The sequence below is a fragment of the Lineus longissimus genome, chromosome 18 (assembly GCF_910592395.1).
Source record: "Lineus longissimus chromosome 18, tnLinLong1.2, whole genome shotgun sequence".
Lineage (NCBI taxonomy): Eukaryota > Metazoa > Nemertea > Pilidiophora > Heteronemertea > Lineidae > Lineus > Lineus longissimus.
In genome coordinates, this window is record NC_088325.1 from 13363752 (window position 1) to 13383853 (window position 20102).

At 40.6% G+C, this 20102-nt stretch overlaps 1 protein-coding gene across 1 annotated transcript in view; it reads right to left on the reverse strand.

Moving 5' to 3' along the window:
• The window catches only part of LOC135502070 (pleckstrin homology-like domain family B member 1), a 106127-nt gene extending 91819 nt beyond the window's left edge, over window positions 1–14308 (reverse strand). Inside the window, exon 1 of the mRNA XM_064794576.1 lies at window positions 14145–14308. Within this exon, the coding sequence (XP_064650646.1) occupies window positions 14145–14279 (135 nt within the window). The 5' untranslated portion in view covers window positions 14280–14308. The remainder of the gene's footprint in view (window positions 1–14144) is intronic.
• Window positions 14309–20102: the final 5794 nt, after the last annotated feature.

Consider the following 20102-nt stretch of genomic DNA (forward strand, 5'->3'; position numbering starts at 1 on the left):
ACCGGTGAACTCACCATATCAAAATATCTTTTCTGTTTCTGTTACTGTTTTCGCTAACAGAGGAGTAACGGCACTGGCTGCTGCTCGGGCCCTCCTCCCTCTATGATGCCTCTCAAAGTTCCTGCGTTTAGGACGCCTAGCTCACGTTGGTTAAATAACCACTTGTCCCGTCCTCTTTCGTGTCTCCTCCGTCCGTCTCCATACGTCCATCCTCTCTCGACGAGTCGCTCTGTCGAACAGTAGGTAGTGGCTTCAGCTATCTCTTCCTCAATGAGGAGCGATTCCACGGTGGCGATGACGTCAAAAACAGCATGACTTTGAAAACATGTCCATGTTTATACAAATGCAGACAGCAGAGGAGAGTTCTCCTTTAAGAAAATACAGAAGAAACCCACCTGAAATCCAATATCAGAAAACCAGGAGAAAATACATAACGTTTGCAAATTGAGTCCCGCACTTCCGAGTGACATGATCATCTTGACACAAGAATAATTGGACTTGGAAAACAACAAAGCGACCGACATAAAATCTAAGGCGCTGAAGAAATATGGAGATGGATGGCACGATATTTTTCACGTTATCATCGCAAGAATCTCGAAGACCGATTGCTGAATTATGCAGTTTGTTTTCGTGATTGATGGTCGAAGGTTTGCGATCTAATCCTGATTGGGTTTTAATTTAAGGTAGAAACTGTTAAAACAGAAATGATTTCTTGTTTGCAGATAACAGGGATGAGACAGCGCCCAGAGCAAAAAAACTGAAAGATTTTTTCACCTGAAAATGTTGTCCTTTTAACTGCACTAACTTGCCAAAAATATGGCATTCTATGCCTCCAGATAGGTTATTTTTTGTCCGATTTTGAAAATTCAAAATTCTCCAGAGAGCTGAAGCATAGATACTTTCTTTTCTGCTGTCAAAGTAAGGTCTTTTTAGAAGATGGAATACTGAAACCCTCCAAAATTATAAATGTCTCATTCCTGAGGTATCAACAAGTTTGCAAAAAATCAACTTTTTCTGATTTGTTATGAAATTTGCGTGTATTGGGGAAATTGGAACGTCAACAGTGAACATGCAATTTCCCAATGTGTCAGTGAAAGATGCCAGCCACAGAAGATAAAATCGCTGCATCTAAAGCAAACTAGTTACTTTCTCTGCCGACAATAAATCATGCAAGGATAAAACAGACTTAGAGCTTAAAGAAGAGCTCAACTTTTCGGTCAATGAGCTAACTGAGACTGACCATCGCATCTGATTGAATTCACTGGACTGCTCCAGTATCAAGGACAGGCACATATAGAACCACAGAAAACCATCTGCGACACAACAGAGATGACTGAACTCTCATACTTTCGTTCAGTGAACTGATCAAATCTGACTGCAAGGATTCGGAAAGCACATGAATACAGTGGAATCATCTTTGGCGGACATCGCTCTACCCAGGACACCATCCTTGATACAACCGAGATGACTGTACCCTCATACTTTCAGTCAGTGAGCTGATCAAGTCTGATTGTGAGGACTTGACTTATTCCTGGACATGAATACAGTGGAATCATCCTTGGCGGACATCGCTCTACCCAGGACACCATCCTTGATACAACCGAGATGATTGAACTCTCATACTTTCAGTCAGTGAGCTGATCGATTCTGATTGCAAGGACTTGACTTATTCCTGGACATGAATGCAGTGGAATCATCCTTGGTGGACAGCACTCTATCCAGGACACCATCTTTGATACAACCGAGATGACTGAACTCTCATACTTTCGTTCAGTGAACTGATCAAATTTGAGTGCAAGGATCCCGCAAGGACATGAATAAGTGGAATCATCTTTGGCGGACAGCGCTCTATCCAGGACACCATCTTTAATACAACCTAGATGACTGAACTCTCATACTTTCGTTCAGTGAACTGATCAAATTTGAGTGCAAGGATCCCGCAAGGACATGAATAAGTGGAATCATCTTTGGCGGACAGCGCTCTATCCAGGACACCCATCACTCTCTCCCTCTGTAATCTAATCTTTAATATAACTTAGCATGTTTACCACTTCCCTGAAAATCGCTAATATTTCATCAAGATACTTCTCAGATCAATAAAGCATGCAGAGACGAAAACCGCAACTTCTCCATCTAGAGAGAGTCAACAGAACTAACACGTTGAAACAAATGCATCCGCAGAACGAATGCCAGGTCTGATCAGAGTGGAAATCTCTCATGCAGATTTTGACCATGCTGTTGACCTTTTGTAAAACTGAAATCATAATCCTGACAGGTCTGATCAGAGTGGAAATCTCTCGTGCAGATTTTGACCATGCTGTTGACCTTTTGTAAAACCGAAATCAAAATCCTGACAGGTCTGATCAGAGTGGAAATCTCTCGTGCAGATTTTGACCATGCTGTTGACCTTTTGTAAAACCGAAATCAAAATCCTGACAGGTCTGATAAGAGTGGAAATCTCTCGTGCAGATTTTGACCATGCTGTTGACCTTTTGTGAAACTGAAATCAAAATCCTGACAGGTCTGATAAGAGTGGAAATCTCTCGTGCAGATTTTGACCATGCTGTTGACCTTTTGTAAAACTGAAATCAAAATCCTGACAGGTCTGATCAGAGTGGAAATCTCTCGTGCAGATTTTGACCATGCTGTTGACCTTTTGTAAAACTGAAATCAAAATCCTAAAAAAAATGTGTTAGTGAAGCATCATCTGACTTCTTTTCAACATTTAATAAACTCAAAGATCCACATGAAATGATAACAAAAAACCAGAACAAAAAAATTATTTTATTAGTATCTAATTGGGTTGAATTTCATCCAGGGGACAAGCAGGAGGTTCATTCCCAATGCCAGGTGAATGATTTACCTTGGTGGGAACACAACAGGGAGGGTACAGATAAAGGGGCAGCACAGATGCCCAAGATGCCCTCCCATTCCTGTACGACTTAACCAAACCATGCTGGAAATAAGAAGTTTACAGTTATTGGTATTTTTTTAGGAAGTGACTATTTGGCAAGCCCGGCTTACCAAACAGCGACTTTTTCTTGTCCTGAATGGAGAGCCGAACTCATTAATATTAAAGTAAAGTCTCCAGCTCGCCAAACAGGGTAGATTTTTTACCTGTTTGGCAAGCCCGCTTGGCCGAACAGGGTGGTTTTTTAGTGCTGTTTGGCAAGCGGCTCTCAAAACAGGACAAAAAAAGATGCCTGTTCGGCAAGCGGCTTGCCAAATAGACCTGACCTTTTTTTTAAACCAAAAATTTAAATGGGTTAGGGTAACGTAAATCAGTTACAATACGCTTTGTCACCATATGTTACCTCAAGTGGTCTTCTCTCAAATATGAAGCTTTTCCTAGCTAATTTGTCACACCACCCCCAGTGGAGTATCCCCTTTCCAGTCCTATTGCATGCCTATCATGAGACTTGTTTTCATGTGGAGTTTCTCTGGTAGAATTTGTAATTGGGCCAGCATAATTGAAATATCGTTTTGTACTTGGAACTAATGGATATACATTTTGCTTGTAGCCCACCAATAGTGTTATAACTTTATACTCCATTTTGAGAAAAATGGCACTTTTTCTGCAAAACTTTTTGTTCATATATTTCATTTTCTGTGGGAAATCATCAAAAATCAGAGTGCCATTTTTTCATGAATGGAGTACAGTGTGTTTATCATGTTTTTCACACAAATCCTTCCCATGATATCGATCTGGTCAATCAAGCAAAATTTCCTTTGTCATGTTATAAGGAACATTAACAAAGTTGTTATACACAAACTTGAATCACCCTAATTGCTACAAAAATGGTTTAAACTATAGTTACCCTTTTTAGTTTAATCCTAAAAGTCTTTGACCGAACACACTTAGCCCTCTCCATGTAGAATGAATGAATGTAACTCTAACATTAGATACTGACTGAACTGTCGGTTTCCTTCTACATCATCCTGTACATTCTCCTCTTATATCCTTAACCCTATATGATGCACAGCTGCAGGAGTATGTAGAAGGGTTGGTCAAGGAAGTGAAATGAAGCCCGACATTAAGCAAGTTCTTCTTAGTGGAATTCAATCGAATTCTATCAAATGATGATCCCACTGAATCACCCAGCTCTGACAGATCAAATAATTTTTCCAGGTTTAAAATTTCAATCAAATCTGAAGTCTTGCAAACTTTTATCATATTGATTTTCAACAGCAGGAAAAAATATCATTTTTGACCTCATGGTGAGAATACCACATCAAAAAACATTTGAAACTTTTTTAAACTGTCAAAGTTTAATCCGGTTCAAAGATTTCAAAAACAGTAGCTCAAATATTCCTTTGGCCGAATATCATGAAATTCACGAAAAATCTTAGACACCAGGAAATTAAATGCTTTCAATACCAAATTTGTTGTATCAGACAATGGAAGAAGAGCTGACTTAATCATCACCAGAGTTAACAAAATATTCAGCTCGATATACTATAAATGCAGGAACGCTCTTCCAGAAAATTGAGGCTCCGATCCAAAATTTTAATCCTCTGACAAACACAACGATATTGATATCCAAATATTTGGCACTGCACAATTTCGGATCACACCAGAATATAATGAGTGCTTCATACTCCCTCTGTGTAAAAATGTACTCAGTGGCTTCGGTGAGGAATTCTCTGTGTAGGCATTTGTAGGCAGATATGTTTGTAAACTATAGGGTGTTTGGAAAATGAAATGGCCAGGGCCATTGTGCTCACCTCATGTGGAGGAAAGATAGATGAAGAGCATGGTATTGAGTCATGTGGTGTAGGTTTGATGTATGTCCTAGCAATTACAATTTCCCCAAAATGGCCAATTTACAGTACATTGTATCTATGTGTCATCTTCCTGGAGAGAGAGACCAGTGAGTGCCTAACCTTAGATACGTTGCGCCTACACCTACCACACTCACTGGTCCCCATCCTATCACTAAAGCCTACACTAACGACAAGGCCTGGGACTGATGATATTTCTTCATTCTGAACAGAAAAAATATAAGTGAAATAATATTTGGACTAAACAAAGATGAAACAAAGGAAGGCTTTCAAGAAATACCAAGTTGTTTGATTACGAGTTGAACTCACGACCTCCTGATTTTGAGCTGTGCTCTTAAACCACTATCCCACTGATCTCCTATGTTAGAACGACAACAGATACAATACGACAGTCAATCTTACCCTACAAGTATCCATAGTCTCTACTTTGTAACTTTGTATTATTCGCTGACACACAAATGGCTTTGACCAGCATCTCTGCCAGCATCACTTGATATGGGTGTGGTGAGCATTTGATATCAATTAATGAAGCGAAATCTACTTGATGACAGTTGGTGTACATGATGTTTCAGAATAAAGACCTAATGACGTGATGTGTCTGGTTACATTCATTCAATTATGTAGCAACTTTTACAAATATGCAGAAAACAATTACAAACTTTTACCTTTTTTTCCTCTGGTGGTCCGAAAAACAAATTTTTGGCAATGAACATCCCACCGCAGACGAACTTCACCATGACGACATTGGTTATCACAAAATGTCGGTATAATCCACGAGTGTTAACTTCTCAAAACGAAATCACAAGCATCCCACGTGATTCATGGGACATCTAGCAACCTTCTATCAGCATTTTCAATGAAATTTCACAGAAATGAGAAAGAGAGGAATCTTTTTTTTTGAGATTTGTCAGGAGAAAACTGATACAGGTGTATTTCCAGCTAAGGGAGATAAATTTTTTTCTTCTGCTCACACATTTTATTTGTCAACTCGATCAGCTACACATGTAAGTGTCAGTGATGATTTTCCTGAGTTTTTCAAAGTGTTCCTAAGCAATCCTCCACTGGGCACAATCCAGCTCCGGCTGCCCTCTTTTTGGACGGCAGTGTTTCTGTACAGATCGACTGAAGATCCTGTGATGATGAAGCTGATCTCTCCAGAATGTGTAAACAGTCAGGTCTGGGCCAGGATAGTCCCTAAATGATGCCAATTACTCGTCTGTCTGCAGCTGGGTCCCAAAAACAGATGCACATACACAAATAAAGTTATTATATTCTGCTTCAAAGCCTATCTGGCTGTAATCAGGATTGGTGTCCTGGGCCAGGGAAGGAGGAATCTAGAAATCCTGTGTCTGGTTGTGCAAAAGCACAAATTTCTCGTTATCCTAACTGTTATAATGTTACATATCCTCAAAGAGAACAAGAAGCCCTGATGAACTTCTGTTTTGCGGATGCGATCTGACGATAAAGCATCCCAGGACGGGAAACTGTCATCAACATCTGAATGCTTGGGCCAGCATTTTTGGCATTCTTTATTTGACCTAGAGACAAAATTGATGGGTATGATCGACCAATCTAATGACTGTTTGAGTTCAAATCAATTATCCAGTCATTCTTGCTATAAACAATGAGTCAGATCAGGCATTCATCTAAAATTGGTTTGCGACATTATATTTTGCACCTACGCAAACAGTTCTGGATGGGATTAGACTAGATTATTACGATATGGTTGTAATTAAGGGATATGGTTGTAATTAAGGTATCGATAAAAACATTCTGAATAGAGTACACTCTACAACAGGCGGACCCAGACATTTCATCAAGCGGGCATCGGGATGAAATAGAGGTACTATCAAATACCCCTGTTCAATAAATTTTGGAGACCGAAGGGTTAAAGAAAGGTATTTTTATGATAAAAGATTATAGTATAGTAATGATAATATCACGCAATGAAATGGCCAGGGCCATTGTGCTCACCTCATGTGGAGGAAAGATGGATAAAGAGCATGGTATTGTGTCATGTAGTGTTAGGTTTGATGTAGGTCCAAGCAATTACAATTTCCCCAAAATGGCCAATTTACAGTACATTCAACCTCTGTGACCTTGAAAAGTAGGTCAAATCAAAGAAGACCCGGGTGACACATTGAATGGTTGTTAGAATTAGATGTACCTATGATATAAAATTGGTGCCAATCGGGCAAGTCATTACTAGGAATAATGGCATTTTGAAGAATTTAGGATTTGGCCCCTCCCTGGAGGCCAAACGGCAAATCAGATCGCACCAAATTTCGGTACCTAAGATCACCTGACCAAGGGGTACATGTGTACTTAATTTGTGATCAATAGTCATTGCAGTTAAGAAACGTGCCATAGTTACGGCCTGATGGCGAATTTACGCCATTTGACCTCTGTGACCTTGACAAGAAGGTCAAATTAAAAACCTGTGTGACATATACTGTATGGTGGTTAGATGTACCCATGATATCAAATTGGTGGCAAACGGGCAAAAAGTTAAGGAATAATCACATTTTTAAGGTTTTTGGATTTTGCCCCCTGGTGGTCAAGTGGTGAATCATATTGGACCAAACTTCGGTCCCTAAGATCACCTGACTAAGGGGTAAATGTGTACCAAATTTGGTATCAATAGTCATTGCAGTTTAGAAACGTGCCATCGTTACATCCCAACGGCCAATTTACACCATTTGACCTCTGTGACCTTGAAAAGGAGGTCAAATCAAAAACCCGGAGGATATATGATGCACCTTTGCTAGAAGTACCTACCATATTTTTTTCAAAATTTCCCGACTACTATTAAGGGAGATATTGCATATTTTCACTTTTAACGTTTGGCCCCCTGGTGGCCAAACCATGAAACGAATCGGACCGAAACTTGGTCTCCAAGGTGTCATTACATAAGGGTACATGTGTACCAAGTTTCAACTCAATAGCTCTAACAGTTACGAAACGTGCCCTGCTAACGGACGACGGACGACGACGACGACGACGACGACGACGACGACGACGGACGACGGACGCCACGGTATGGGATAAGCTCACCTCTGCTAAGAGGTGAGCTAAAAATGAAATAACTTGAGTAATACACCCTTTGGCGAGACTATAACATCATCTATCATCAAATAACTTTGATTGCACATGCCAATTCTTATCAATAGATTCCCTAGGCCTATCAAAAGCGTGAGCTAGCCCTTCGTGCATATGCTGCAGTAAGCTAGCTCCGAGCCAGAAATGCTAACTATGATTTTGTTATGAGTAGCCACCTTCATCTATCATCAACCAAAGTTTGATTAGCTCTCAAGTTATTCATTATTATATTGATGGGCTAACACCTGGTACAGGTAGACAGAAGATGCTGGGAATCTATAAATGTTACAGTCTATCAGTAACATTAGGAAAACATCACACATGATTCAGGAGGGCTGAAATCAGAGGCTTTCCTGATCTTTGTAACCTCTGAAAATGCTGAAAAGACAGTGTCAAATCTGGACTGCTGAAGGAATCACCGAAACTGCTCCACTTTTCAATGATACAATTGATAGAGAGGGTTAATTTTGACCTTGTATACTAATAAGTTAGTTAGTATTCTTACAGACCTATGCTAAATGGTCAATTGCAATTGCACTGGCATGCCCTAAATTCAAAAAATTAGGCCAGGACTATTACTCAGTGTTCCATAATTCATTCTCTTTGAAACAATTTGTCAGCAATATCGTATTTTGAAAGCTTAAAAGTACGACCAATTAGCACGTTTTTGGTAATGGTTATGTATACGAGATGCTGCTTTAATTGCAAAATGATTTGAATTTATTGTATCTTGATTGACGACTGAAGAAATCAGAAGAGAAACATTGGTGCCATCTATTAACAAAATCTCCAACCAACACGACCTCAGAGATACAATCAATGAAGGAACTGTTTTTTCTCAGTCACCCATCTAGCAGTTCACTCCCTTGCTAAACGTTGGGGACGGGGTTGAACGGTGATTAGGCCGAGTACGTCAACCACAACTCCATGAATGAAGTTCCTCCACAGTTTTGATAATTGAAGTTATCAAATCTTTGGAGTACATTAGAGGCACTGATGTCTCAACTGTGATGTGTTGCCCACTGTTTCAATCTGACTTGAGTAATTACTTGGATTAAGTTTTAAATGGGACAATATCTCTGTGGATTATTTTCGGGTTCAGTTCCAAATTGGAACGAGAATGCTGGAGGGCTGCTAGAGCTGCTAAGAGACAAGAATTGAGGACTCTGATCATCTTGACATACAAGACTAGGAGGTGCCTTCAACACTCAAACCTAGACAACATGGAACTCCAAATATCATAGCCATATAGGCCTACTGGTAATGTGATTGTTTATGTGTGTATCAGGCCTAATTATAGGTAAAATCAGGTCAATTGCTCCCAATCTGGTTAACGAGACAATAATGTGAACAAATGGACGAGGACATTTCAATTATCACTCTGGTCGTGGGATTCAGCAGACAGTTTGACGAGAAGTTGCCCTTAGTTCTGGCAAGATCTTTGAGATGGCAGCACCATCATCAAAATCAATTTGGAAGAAATCGATGTGAACCAACGCTGTTGATTGACCGAGGATGTGAGACATGACCACAATTGATTTTTTAAGCCTTTTAGCAGTTAAATTGTCAATGTTTGACCACGACACATCAAATACTGCGTGCGGTTGTGAATATGAAATTCAGATTATGTTATTCCGGACAGTCGGGCAAGTAAATGGTGAAAAATAAACTGGTGATTGACCACGGAAATTTTTTGATAATCGACAAATTAGACAGACTTTGATATTTCCACTCTTTTCAGCCAACTGGCAGAAAAAACTCAAAACACGCCCCCTATTACCCAATTAGCAAAATTCGAAATTAATTTTTTCATCAAATAATTTCTTTATATCTGTAGACTTGCCACAGCAAATATTTTTTCAATACCTCTCCAAATATGTACTTGAGAGTTAAAAACATGCACTCGTCTAATTGATAGACCTCGACCCTCCAACCTATGAATATTCATTAGTGGTCTTGTCTCATGTGGGAAGCGACAAGGTGAACCTTATGTAGCCTTCTCTTTGGAAATGACCTGTTCATCTCGGGCGTGACATGTGACACGTGAAAAGTGACAGATGACATGTGCCAACCTGAATCCCACATGTGTATGTAAAACTTGAGTAAATCACCAGTGAGAAATTGATTCTGATCATCAACAACACATCTTGCACAACTTTCTCAACTACACTGATTGGTGGACTATGGTCCAGTTAAGAAAATGACGATATGACTGAAAGATGGGTAAAAAACATTTTGAGAAACTTCTCTGTAGGTCTTAGTTTTAGGCAAAAAAATTAGGATGAAAAACATGTTTAGTCTATGAAATTTCTTACCTGGTCTCCTGTGGGACTGTAGGCCAAATCTCTGTGATTCTCTTTCCAATTTGGAATTGAACCCGAAAATAATCCACAGAGATATTGTCCCATTTAAAACTTAATCCATGTAAACTCAAGTCAGATTGAAACAGTGGGCAACACATCAAAGTTGAGACAGCGAAACGTTGATGCATCCGTTAAAATATTCCTTGCATGTGCTGATTTAAAACGAAAGTCAAGTTCCTCTGAGCGTCTTCAGAATTCACATCAAAAGCTTGATCAAAGACAAGCCAACTTAGATAATAAACTTCAAGAGTCGGAATCTGTGAAAATATTCCCTGCATGTCCTGATTATAAGTTAAAGTTAAGAAGTCAAGTAAGAAATCATTCAACAAAAGATAATCAAAGTTCAAGTGGTTGCAAAATCTCTCAGTCAGAAACAGATGTCAGAACATAATCCATCAAGATTCATATAAGTACGCTTCTCCCGAATGCGAATGTGAACTTTCCCTCAAGAAAACTTCTTCAGGGATCTTTCTCAATACCATGGTATCTCTGGATTTTAAATTTGATGAAGAGAACAGGATGGTGTCTGCCATGGCATCCTTCAGAAGTGGACAAGAGACCAATGTTTTGTATCCCGTCTATCAGAAGTATTGCAGTAGATGAGAGGCTGCACTTTGACATTTAGAATCCTAAAGGGAGAGCACACGCGTGAGATTCAATTGGTACATTCTGAATGAAAATCACTCTGAACATGCTGAAAGGTCTGGTGAAAAAGGGATTCAAGACTTGAGCATGCATAAAGCAAATGAACTGGTTGAGATCAGGTGTACGGTGTAGATTCTTTGGGAAGGTCCATCACAACAACGAGTACACTGCGTGAACATCCCCCCTTTCAGAAAATTCATTGAAATTCAGCTATAAATCAAGGAAATTGATGTAAACAAGCTGCTGGCACCCCTAATCTTCTCATACTCCTGCTTTCCTCTCTGAGTATTCAACTGCTTGTGTACAGACACAGATTCTTGTGCTGTCACCAAACTAACATTACGAGTTTTAAGGAAGGCAAAAAATAGGAAAATGTGATTTAGAGAGCAGAAATTCTCTCTAAACTCCTACACAAATGTCATACCACCATCATTCATACATGTATATCTTGGTACAGCTCCATACCATAAACCTGAGAAAAACTCTTCTTTCTTCTGAGCAATGACCTAATTTTCCGAAGCCATTAGACAATGAGGTCATTGATCCATTAAAAAACTTCGAAGCTGCAAACACTTCAAAATATCATTGTGAAAAAGTTTGATTGAGGCTGGCAGCCAGACGCTGACATTATTGTTTTAAAAAACAACCCGTGTCAAGTTACAGTTACGAACCAAATTTTCATGACGTACATGACTGACAGTTGTACTGATGGCAGTGTCCTCATCAGGCCAAGTTCTTCTTCCTCTTCGTCCAGATTAGGCCAAGTAAAAGTCGCTCTTCTTCCACTTCTATCTCACAAAACATGTGTCCTTTTCAGGCCAGGGTCTTCGCCATGTGTAGAAATAGAGAGTATTTCAATTGTTCAGCTTTACACCTAGCAGAGGCAGCATGCTGTCTGTATGGAAGAAGACAGACTCCCAAAGAAGCTGCTGAGCTGGCGCTCTGGAACAAGTTGGCAGCAAGAGGAGAAGGGCAGGACACGTGTCAGATGGCCTCAGTGAGGCGAGATGGTGCGGCAGCTGGTCTTAATGAAGACTTGTTGGAAGCTACCAGTGACAAATAAGACATTGGGGAAGTCCCTAGCACTTTTGATGGCTCAAACCATCATGTTGGTAGAAATTGAAATGGTGGTCGTCATAACCGCAAAACCATCATGTTACACTTAAGTACAGGTATACCTGACATATGATTTTCAAAGTTGACAAAAAGATGAAATGCCTAGCATTTATGGTTACAGAGATAGGCTGCGGAAATGAGTTCAATGGACAGATGGACGGACGGACCCTCGGCAAGATGGATGGACGGATGGACGGACGGCCCAAACTACATAAATGAGTTCAATGGACAGATGGACGGATGGACCCTTGTCAGGATGGATGGATGGATGGACGGATGGATGGATGGATGGATGGATGGATGGATGGACAGATGGACGACAAGACAGGTGGACAGACGGACCGATGGACAGGTGGACAGACGGATGGATTGCTGGATGGATGGATGGACGGATGGACGACAAGACAGGCTGACTGACGGACCGATGGACAGGTGGACAGACGGATGGATTGCTGGATGGATGGATGGACGGATGGACGACAAGACAGGCGGATGGACTGACCAATGGATAGGTGGACGGACGGATGGATTGCTGGATGGATGGATGGACGGATGGACGACAAGACAGGTGGATGGACGGACCGATGGACAGGTGGACAGACCCTCAGACGGACGGATGGACAGACTCACAGACGGTGCCCGCCTCGATAATCCCCCTCTAGCCTTTATGGGCTGAGGGGGGGGGTAAAAAGAGGACTTTTTGCATGGCGAGAAAATAACACACCAAGTTTGAAAAGATTCAAGGTTACTCTGATGAATGTGATGAAAGAGCAACCTGTTCTGTCCTTCACACCCTGTACGATAAAAATAGCACTGCTATGTCGATTTCAGGTTGGAGCATCTCTCTGTAAAGTGTCCTAATTGCTTTCAGTTATTTGCCCGCCTTGACTCCAAGGTTATTTGGCTCCACTTAAAAATGTCAGGTTGCAATCAATTGGCTGGAACAATTAAGAGCAAAAAACCTAATGTGTGTTGTTGAAAGCAGAGTTTTTTTGTTTTGTTTTTGAAATCTTCTGGAGCGCACCATAGAAAAGCATTGACCAGTTATAGTTATTAAATCGATCATCATATGTTCAGCTATGTCAATTGTTAAAGGAACAGGGAGTAATTTGGTGCATTTTCACAGCCCACAAAATGCACCTATGGGGAATATTAGAATGGGGGGGATAAACTCCCCTTAAACAGTTAATCTCTACATTTATCCCACAAAGACAACTTAACGTTTTACAACACAGATTAGATTGACAAAGTGGGACATTAAGCACCTCCAGGACCAATGAAACTGTCACTGCCATGGTTACCAGAATGCCGGGGTAATGATTTACCGGTAGGTGCTTTGGCCTGATCATGGCAAAGTGCAACAAGATCTTTAAATATCTATTCCCTTGGGTCTGATGAAAGTTGTTTGCAACCACAAACTCCAAATCGAATTGACTAACTACAGCAGGAAAGACTTTTAATCAGTTATAAGAATTTTAATTTTGACATTCAATCCATGGCGGAGTTCTGTTAATTATTTCATCATAGCATTTCCCTGACATCACCGCTGTGTTTTTTATATGCACCCCATGTCACCATGGCAACAAAACATCCAATCAACAACCTCACCAATGATTAGCAATTGCCGTCAGCTATAATTCTTCTTTTTCAAAAATATTTCTTTCGAAAAATGCAAACCAAGGATTATATGGGTGCCTTTCATTTTTACGTTTTTTGGGTTTACAGAAAATTGCATATACCAGCATGAAAGACAATTGTTCAAGCCATCAGGAAAGACACTGAAATGGAACCAGTTCCAATTACATAGGCAAAGCGACAAGACTGTCTCACCATGGATACTCATTCCCCGATGAACAACCGTTGACGGTGAAAACAGCCCCCAGGCACACTGTTTGATGAATTGACTGGAGAAGATTAAGAGATGTCTCCCTAGCAGTAGTTTAGATAAACAGACTTTAAATTGAAATCTCCCATGTAACTAATGTCTTAGCTGTAGGTCATATTGAAAATTGTGATTTTTTCTCAATTTTTAATAAAGTGTAATATTTTAAAATTCTTCCCTGAAAAATTGAGTAAGATTCTACAGGGCACAACATCACATAAAACTGCACAATTGAAACAAAAATCAGAATCACTAACTGCATTTTCTTCATATGGTGACGGATGCTGGCTCAGAAGCTCGTCCGCTTCCGTCGTCTCCCCGTAAATCCGACAGTGACGATTCTTCTGCGCTGCTTGGCCAGTCGCCATTTCAAACGACCAATTCTGGGACATCGAGGCCCTTAACACACTTGACCTGCTACCCCATCACAACCTGAAATCAACAAAGACGCGTAAAAGTTGAGATTTGAGGATATTTTGGGCATGGTGTTAGGAGAGTGAGCTTCACTCGCTGCCATCATCTGAATACAGGGCCCGGGTTCGATCCCGGGAGAACCCATTGATAGATTGTATTTCTGGATGAACCGGTGTGGCTTTCAAGGCACTAAAATTCCTGTTCTTCACTGTCCTTCGAATGAGACTTAAAACCGAGGTTCCTTGTATGTGGTGTCTATGCCAGGGCAGGTTAAAGTGATACTATGATGTGATTTACAACTTTGCGGAAATACGTCCGTTTTTAATTGTTGATCACAAATGTAAAGCTCAAATTTTCCATTTTTGATTACATTTATCATAAAATCACTGATTGTAAACCACCGCGACCGCGAAAGTGTTATTGTTGTGACGTCATCAATGAAAACAGCATCGAAGCGAACCGTCCGGGCGGGATTAAACCATCAATTTCTAGAAAATATGCATTTCGATTCGAAAACCTTACCGATTTATGAGAAAGTGACGTAGTCATTTGTCAAAAACAGCTAAAACATTATATGGTGAAATTTGACACGAGTTACCCTTTAAAGACCTCACCAAGTGAGAAACATGAGTAACTTGCGTGGACACCAGGCCAATAAACCTAATTTGTGCCTTAACTGTAACCTGCCTTGGAGGAGGAATACTCCCCAGAGAAAATCACCTCCAAGTGCAGAAGGAACGGTGAAGAAGAATCTGAATAGAACACTGCCTTGATGAAACATCTGCTCTTAGTAAGCCGATGGATTAAGGAATTGAACCCGAGGCGGAGGACCTTGGTTGAGTTACCAAGACACTCGAGGGTGGAGCTAAAATACAGTCCAAACCCGAGCCGACAGGCGAGGGTTTGGACGAAATTTTAGCTCCACCCGAGAGTGTCTTGGTAACTCAACCAAGGTCCGAAGCCGAGGGTTCAATTTCTATTCTAAAATACCTCAAACTTAAAAAGATAGGCCACGAAATAACTTGAATATGTGCGAATTTGGCAAATTCCATCCATCGCCTGCCCGGAGCGCCGGTAGCGCCGTTGTTTACATTATGTTACGGCAGCCCGTATAGGAAGTCCGGATCGGCTCGCTCAAGTGACGCTAAAATCCGCGCAAATGGGCTATTTGGAGCGTTTTTCTCAGCAAATATGTGTAGTACTCATTAAAAAACTTAGGGTGGTTGATGCTTCCTTGGCTGATTTGTGTTTGAAGCAGTGTTTTGAGAGCCTCAAACTTCTGAAGTGAGCTGTGTGCATGGTTCCACATTTTAGTGCAACCCGAGGGAACTTTGGTAGAGCATCTTGGTTGCGTGTCCAAAACACTCCACTCTCAGAACGAGGCTTATGCATTTTCCATTTAAAAGTTGACTTTACGGTACCAAGGTATTTTAGAATTGACCTTCACCCCCAACTCGATAAGAATATAAACAAACACTCAACAATATAACACGCAATAATGCAATTTTTCCTGACATTCGATAAATCAATACATAATAACAAGGCTGCATTAACATGTCAATATAACTCACATTGGAAAACCACATTGCCTTCAGTTTAATTGGCTTTACTGTAGAATCTTGGCTTGTTCAAATGCGGGCCCTTACGAAAATGAATCCCAATTCATCATGGTGAAATGATGACTTACCATGGTGAATTCAGATTTGCCATGGTTATTTCAGATTTGCCATGGTACCATCTGCATTCACCATGGTAAATATTAATTCACCACGGTGAAGTTAGCTTCAAAAATCTGAAAAATTTTCAAAGTCAAAATGTTTTTGGACTGATGATGTTTCTTCAAACTGAGCAGAAAAAAACAAGTGAAAAAAATATTTGGACTTAGAAATTTTTTCATCTTTCGGAGTTGAATTTGTTCATAAGTTCAAAATTCTGAAAAGTGTTCGAAGTCCAAAAATGATGATGTGTCTATTCATTTTGAGCAGAAACATTGAGAAAAAAAATCAAGTGAAAAAAATATTTGGACTTAAAAAGTTTTTCATCTTTCAGGCTTGAATTTTTTCATAAGTTCAAAGTTCTGAAAAATTTTCAAAGTCCAAAAATGATAATGTCGATTCATTTTGAGCAGAAACATTGAGAAAAAAAAATCAAGTGAAGAAAATATTTGGACTTAGAAATTTTTTCATCTTTCGGAGTTGAATTTGTTCATAAGTTCAAAATTCTGAAGAATGTTCAAAGTCCAAAAATGATGATGTTTCTTCATTTTGAGCAGAAAAAAAATCAAGTGAAAAAAATATTTGGAGTTCGAAATTTTTTCAGAATTTGAACATTGCATTGTTTTGAATAGTTTAATTGCCTTTATTTGAGAATCTTATGCTCGTTAGAATGTGGGTGCATAGTTTTGCACACACAACTTTAAGTTTCCAAGATGTCCCTTTTATTCTCTGAGGAAGAGGTTATGATGAACTCTGTGGTTTTTGAACTCTTCATGAATGTGCCACACGAACATCATCATTATATACCTCTGGAATCCATTTTGAAATAAAGGCATGGGATTTCCTGAGAGCTAAAGCTGAAACAAACAGTGAACCATGGGATGTTTGCCATAGAAATGTCAGACAACAATGGGCAGAGATTGAATCTGGGGCACCTTGACGTCAGGTTGGGAGGAGACATTAGCCAGAATCTTCTCACAGTCTAGTCCCCAAGTGTCTGTGTCTGGACAGGCTCAAGATGCAATGGCTTTTCCATATTGATATACAATTCAATCATTTATAACTATACAAATATGAATCCAGCACTTAAAGTCAATGACCTTGAGAACCATGAGACTTTCTAAATTTTTGGAAAAATTTCATGGTCCATTTCAGCGAGTTTTCTGAATTAAGAGGAGGCATGCACCCCCTGTGCCCCCCCCCCCTTCAGATTGACCACGATAATATCATGATTCGAAAGGTGTATTGGACATTATCGGCTGATTATTTAATCTGGGTGAGACACTTGAATCACTCCTAACTACAAAACCACTACCATATACCCACCACGAATTCTTATCAGCTTTACATGACCGTAATGAGACCGTAACGATTCCCAAAGCACCCAAGCTCCAGCAGAAACACTGATAACAGCCACTGAATCCATGCGATGAATTGACCGAAATCCACAAGTTGGAGAAAGCATTGAAAGGATTGGTACACTAGTACCACCACAAGATACCTACTACAATAGGCCTTTCTACATGAGGACAGTTGGAACCGGCTTCGAGCCAGCTCGAGGCGGGTCAGGATTATTTTTACCGTGTAGAACGAAATCAGAACCGTCTCCAAGTGACCCGAGGCGCGTTAGCACTGCAGTCTCGAGTCACTTGAGGCGGGTTGGAGCCACTTCAAGACGCTTAATCTCTCGTGTAGAACCGATCTGGCCTCGAGTCACTTTGCGCACGGTACTAAAATCGAGTAGTGCGGTATATAGCAGTTCTTGAAAACACGCGCCACCATGCGACGGGTTAGTGGTTTAGGTGGCCTGAACTGACCTGGGGCCGGCGATTTGATCTGTCTCCGTGTAGACAGCGCAAAGCCAGTTACAGGTGATCCGGCTTCAAGTGGCTCGAGGTGAGGAGGGCTAGCACCGTCCTCGTGTAAAAGCTACAATTGTGAGAGATGTAAGCCATAAACCTACTTCAAAAGATGCTCGACAACGTTCATGTACCACCAACACCAACAACGATCAATGCGACGGTGCAGCAAGTAATTATTCTAAATCCAAATTGAAAGTCGCTAACCATGTGTCGGGTGCCACTCCATTAGAGAGCGGCACAGAACTTATCCACGGCTGCTGGAGTATAACATAATAACAATAAAGTGATAAAGTGGTACCACTTACCCACAAACATAAGATGCAGAGAATGCGGTCTCCAGTGCTCGAGAAGTTGCCAACCCACGCATCAGTAACTGTCAACATCAGAGGGGAAAAAACTGAGCCGGTGATATCATGGAGAGTGGTGCACAATGTTGTCCCCGTATTGGAGTATGTGGATACACAGCTCAAGTCACCACAGCCATATCAACAAGTTCCTATCACTGCTGAACACTCCAACTTCATAGCAGCAGTTGCATACTTGCCTAAACGTGCCTTACAAATGAGTGATTTATATCGCTGCTACTTACGATCATGATTGCATGTGACCAAAATTGCTTGTGGGCATTGCGGGTGCCCGTGATAAAAATCACCGTCTCCACAGACCAACAAATTCTTCTTCTAGTTTTATCGGTATTGGCAAACACTAGAGAAAGCTAATGCTTATATAGTTATGCAAGTATCAATTCGTGTCTTGTACCCCCCCTCCTCAAGGGTACGACACCTTATCACCCTAAAACGACATCTTAAGACTCAAGCATCACCCTTTTTTCACCAGTGCTACTTTTTCTTTCGTCAAGACATCACCATTAACAATATATCAGTTATCACCATCATTATAAAGTAACCGGACTAATTTTACTGGGTAAGGCTGTATGTTCGACAAGACATCGACACATTAGCATCCTTATTCTTTCCAGCTTCGCCAAATTTTCACTAAAGGAAAAATAAATACTACTCAAGCATCGGCAAAGATTAGTGGTGATAGCTTAACTACCCTTGAGGAGGGGGGGGTACAAGAAACGAATTGATACTTGCATTAGACTATCGAATAATGTCAGTCACAAAGAAATTTCAAACTTACCCAATGGAGGATGCACAGAGCTCATCAAATAATCCAAATATGGCACTTTTTTTATTCACATCTCCACATTTGCACAACAAGTTGATATCGCTTCACTCCAAGCCCACATCTGAGGAGGAAAAACGATTTTTGCAACACACTTGGAACTTACGGCAGAAAATATCGTCACATCAACAGCGGTGGTATATCTCACCATACATGTACCATGCTTCCCCACATCACTCAACAGGTTGCTATCGCTACATCAACAAGATAAAACACAATGCTTTCCATAACATAAGGTTGGACCCTCAAACGCTCCGAGGAGAAAGAGAAAGTATCGATCAGGACGCCGCACAACTTGTCCAATGCATCTAACAATTATCCCAAGTTGCGTGACTATATCAGATCGGAAGTCGCCATCCACGCTTTGGCAAATACTCCATTAAGGCGCTTCAATATCATCGATGGCTTGTTAACGAGTCATTATTCTTATGATGAGATAAATAAATATTTGCCCTTATTATAAATAATTGTGACATTTACCCCCATAGACATGATAATTTTGCACTTTTGCCCAAAATAGTTTGCATTCCCGCAGCCCATACACGAATATTAAAAAATACCACGGGTGTGCGTTTTATTAGCATGAAGTAGTTAGTCTGAACGAGGACATGCGGCACATCAACCCTGGCAAACGACTTCCTGAGAACATAGCAGGTGTTTGGAATGAGATCATTTACCTGATTGATGTCACAGAGGAATTTCTTGATTAAAGGTGGATGCAATTGGGAGGCGATTACTACAGCAAGAAGCCACACGGAAACGTGGATTTAAATGGCGTTTACGGGTCTGGGCAGAAATACAGAATTTGACATGGTCTATTTTAACCCAGAGACTAGTGGGCTAACTCAACCTGGACATGAGCAAGGGAAGAGGGCCAGATTCAGCTTTGGTCCGGATCAAAATCTAGACAGAGATAGATGGCATCCTTATAGAACTGATTCATGTCACTGATTCCGGATTGATGAGCCAAACATTCATGTAGCAAGTGATTGCCTATTCTAGGTCTGTAAATAATGTTGATCACTTCAAGTCCCAT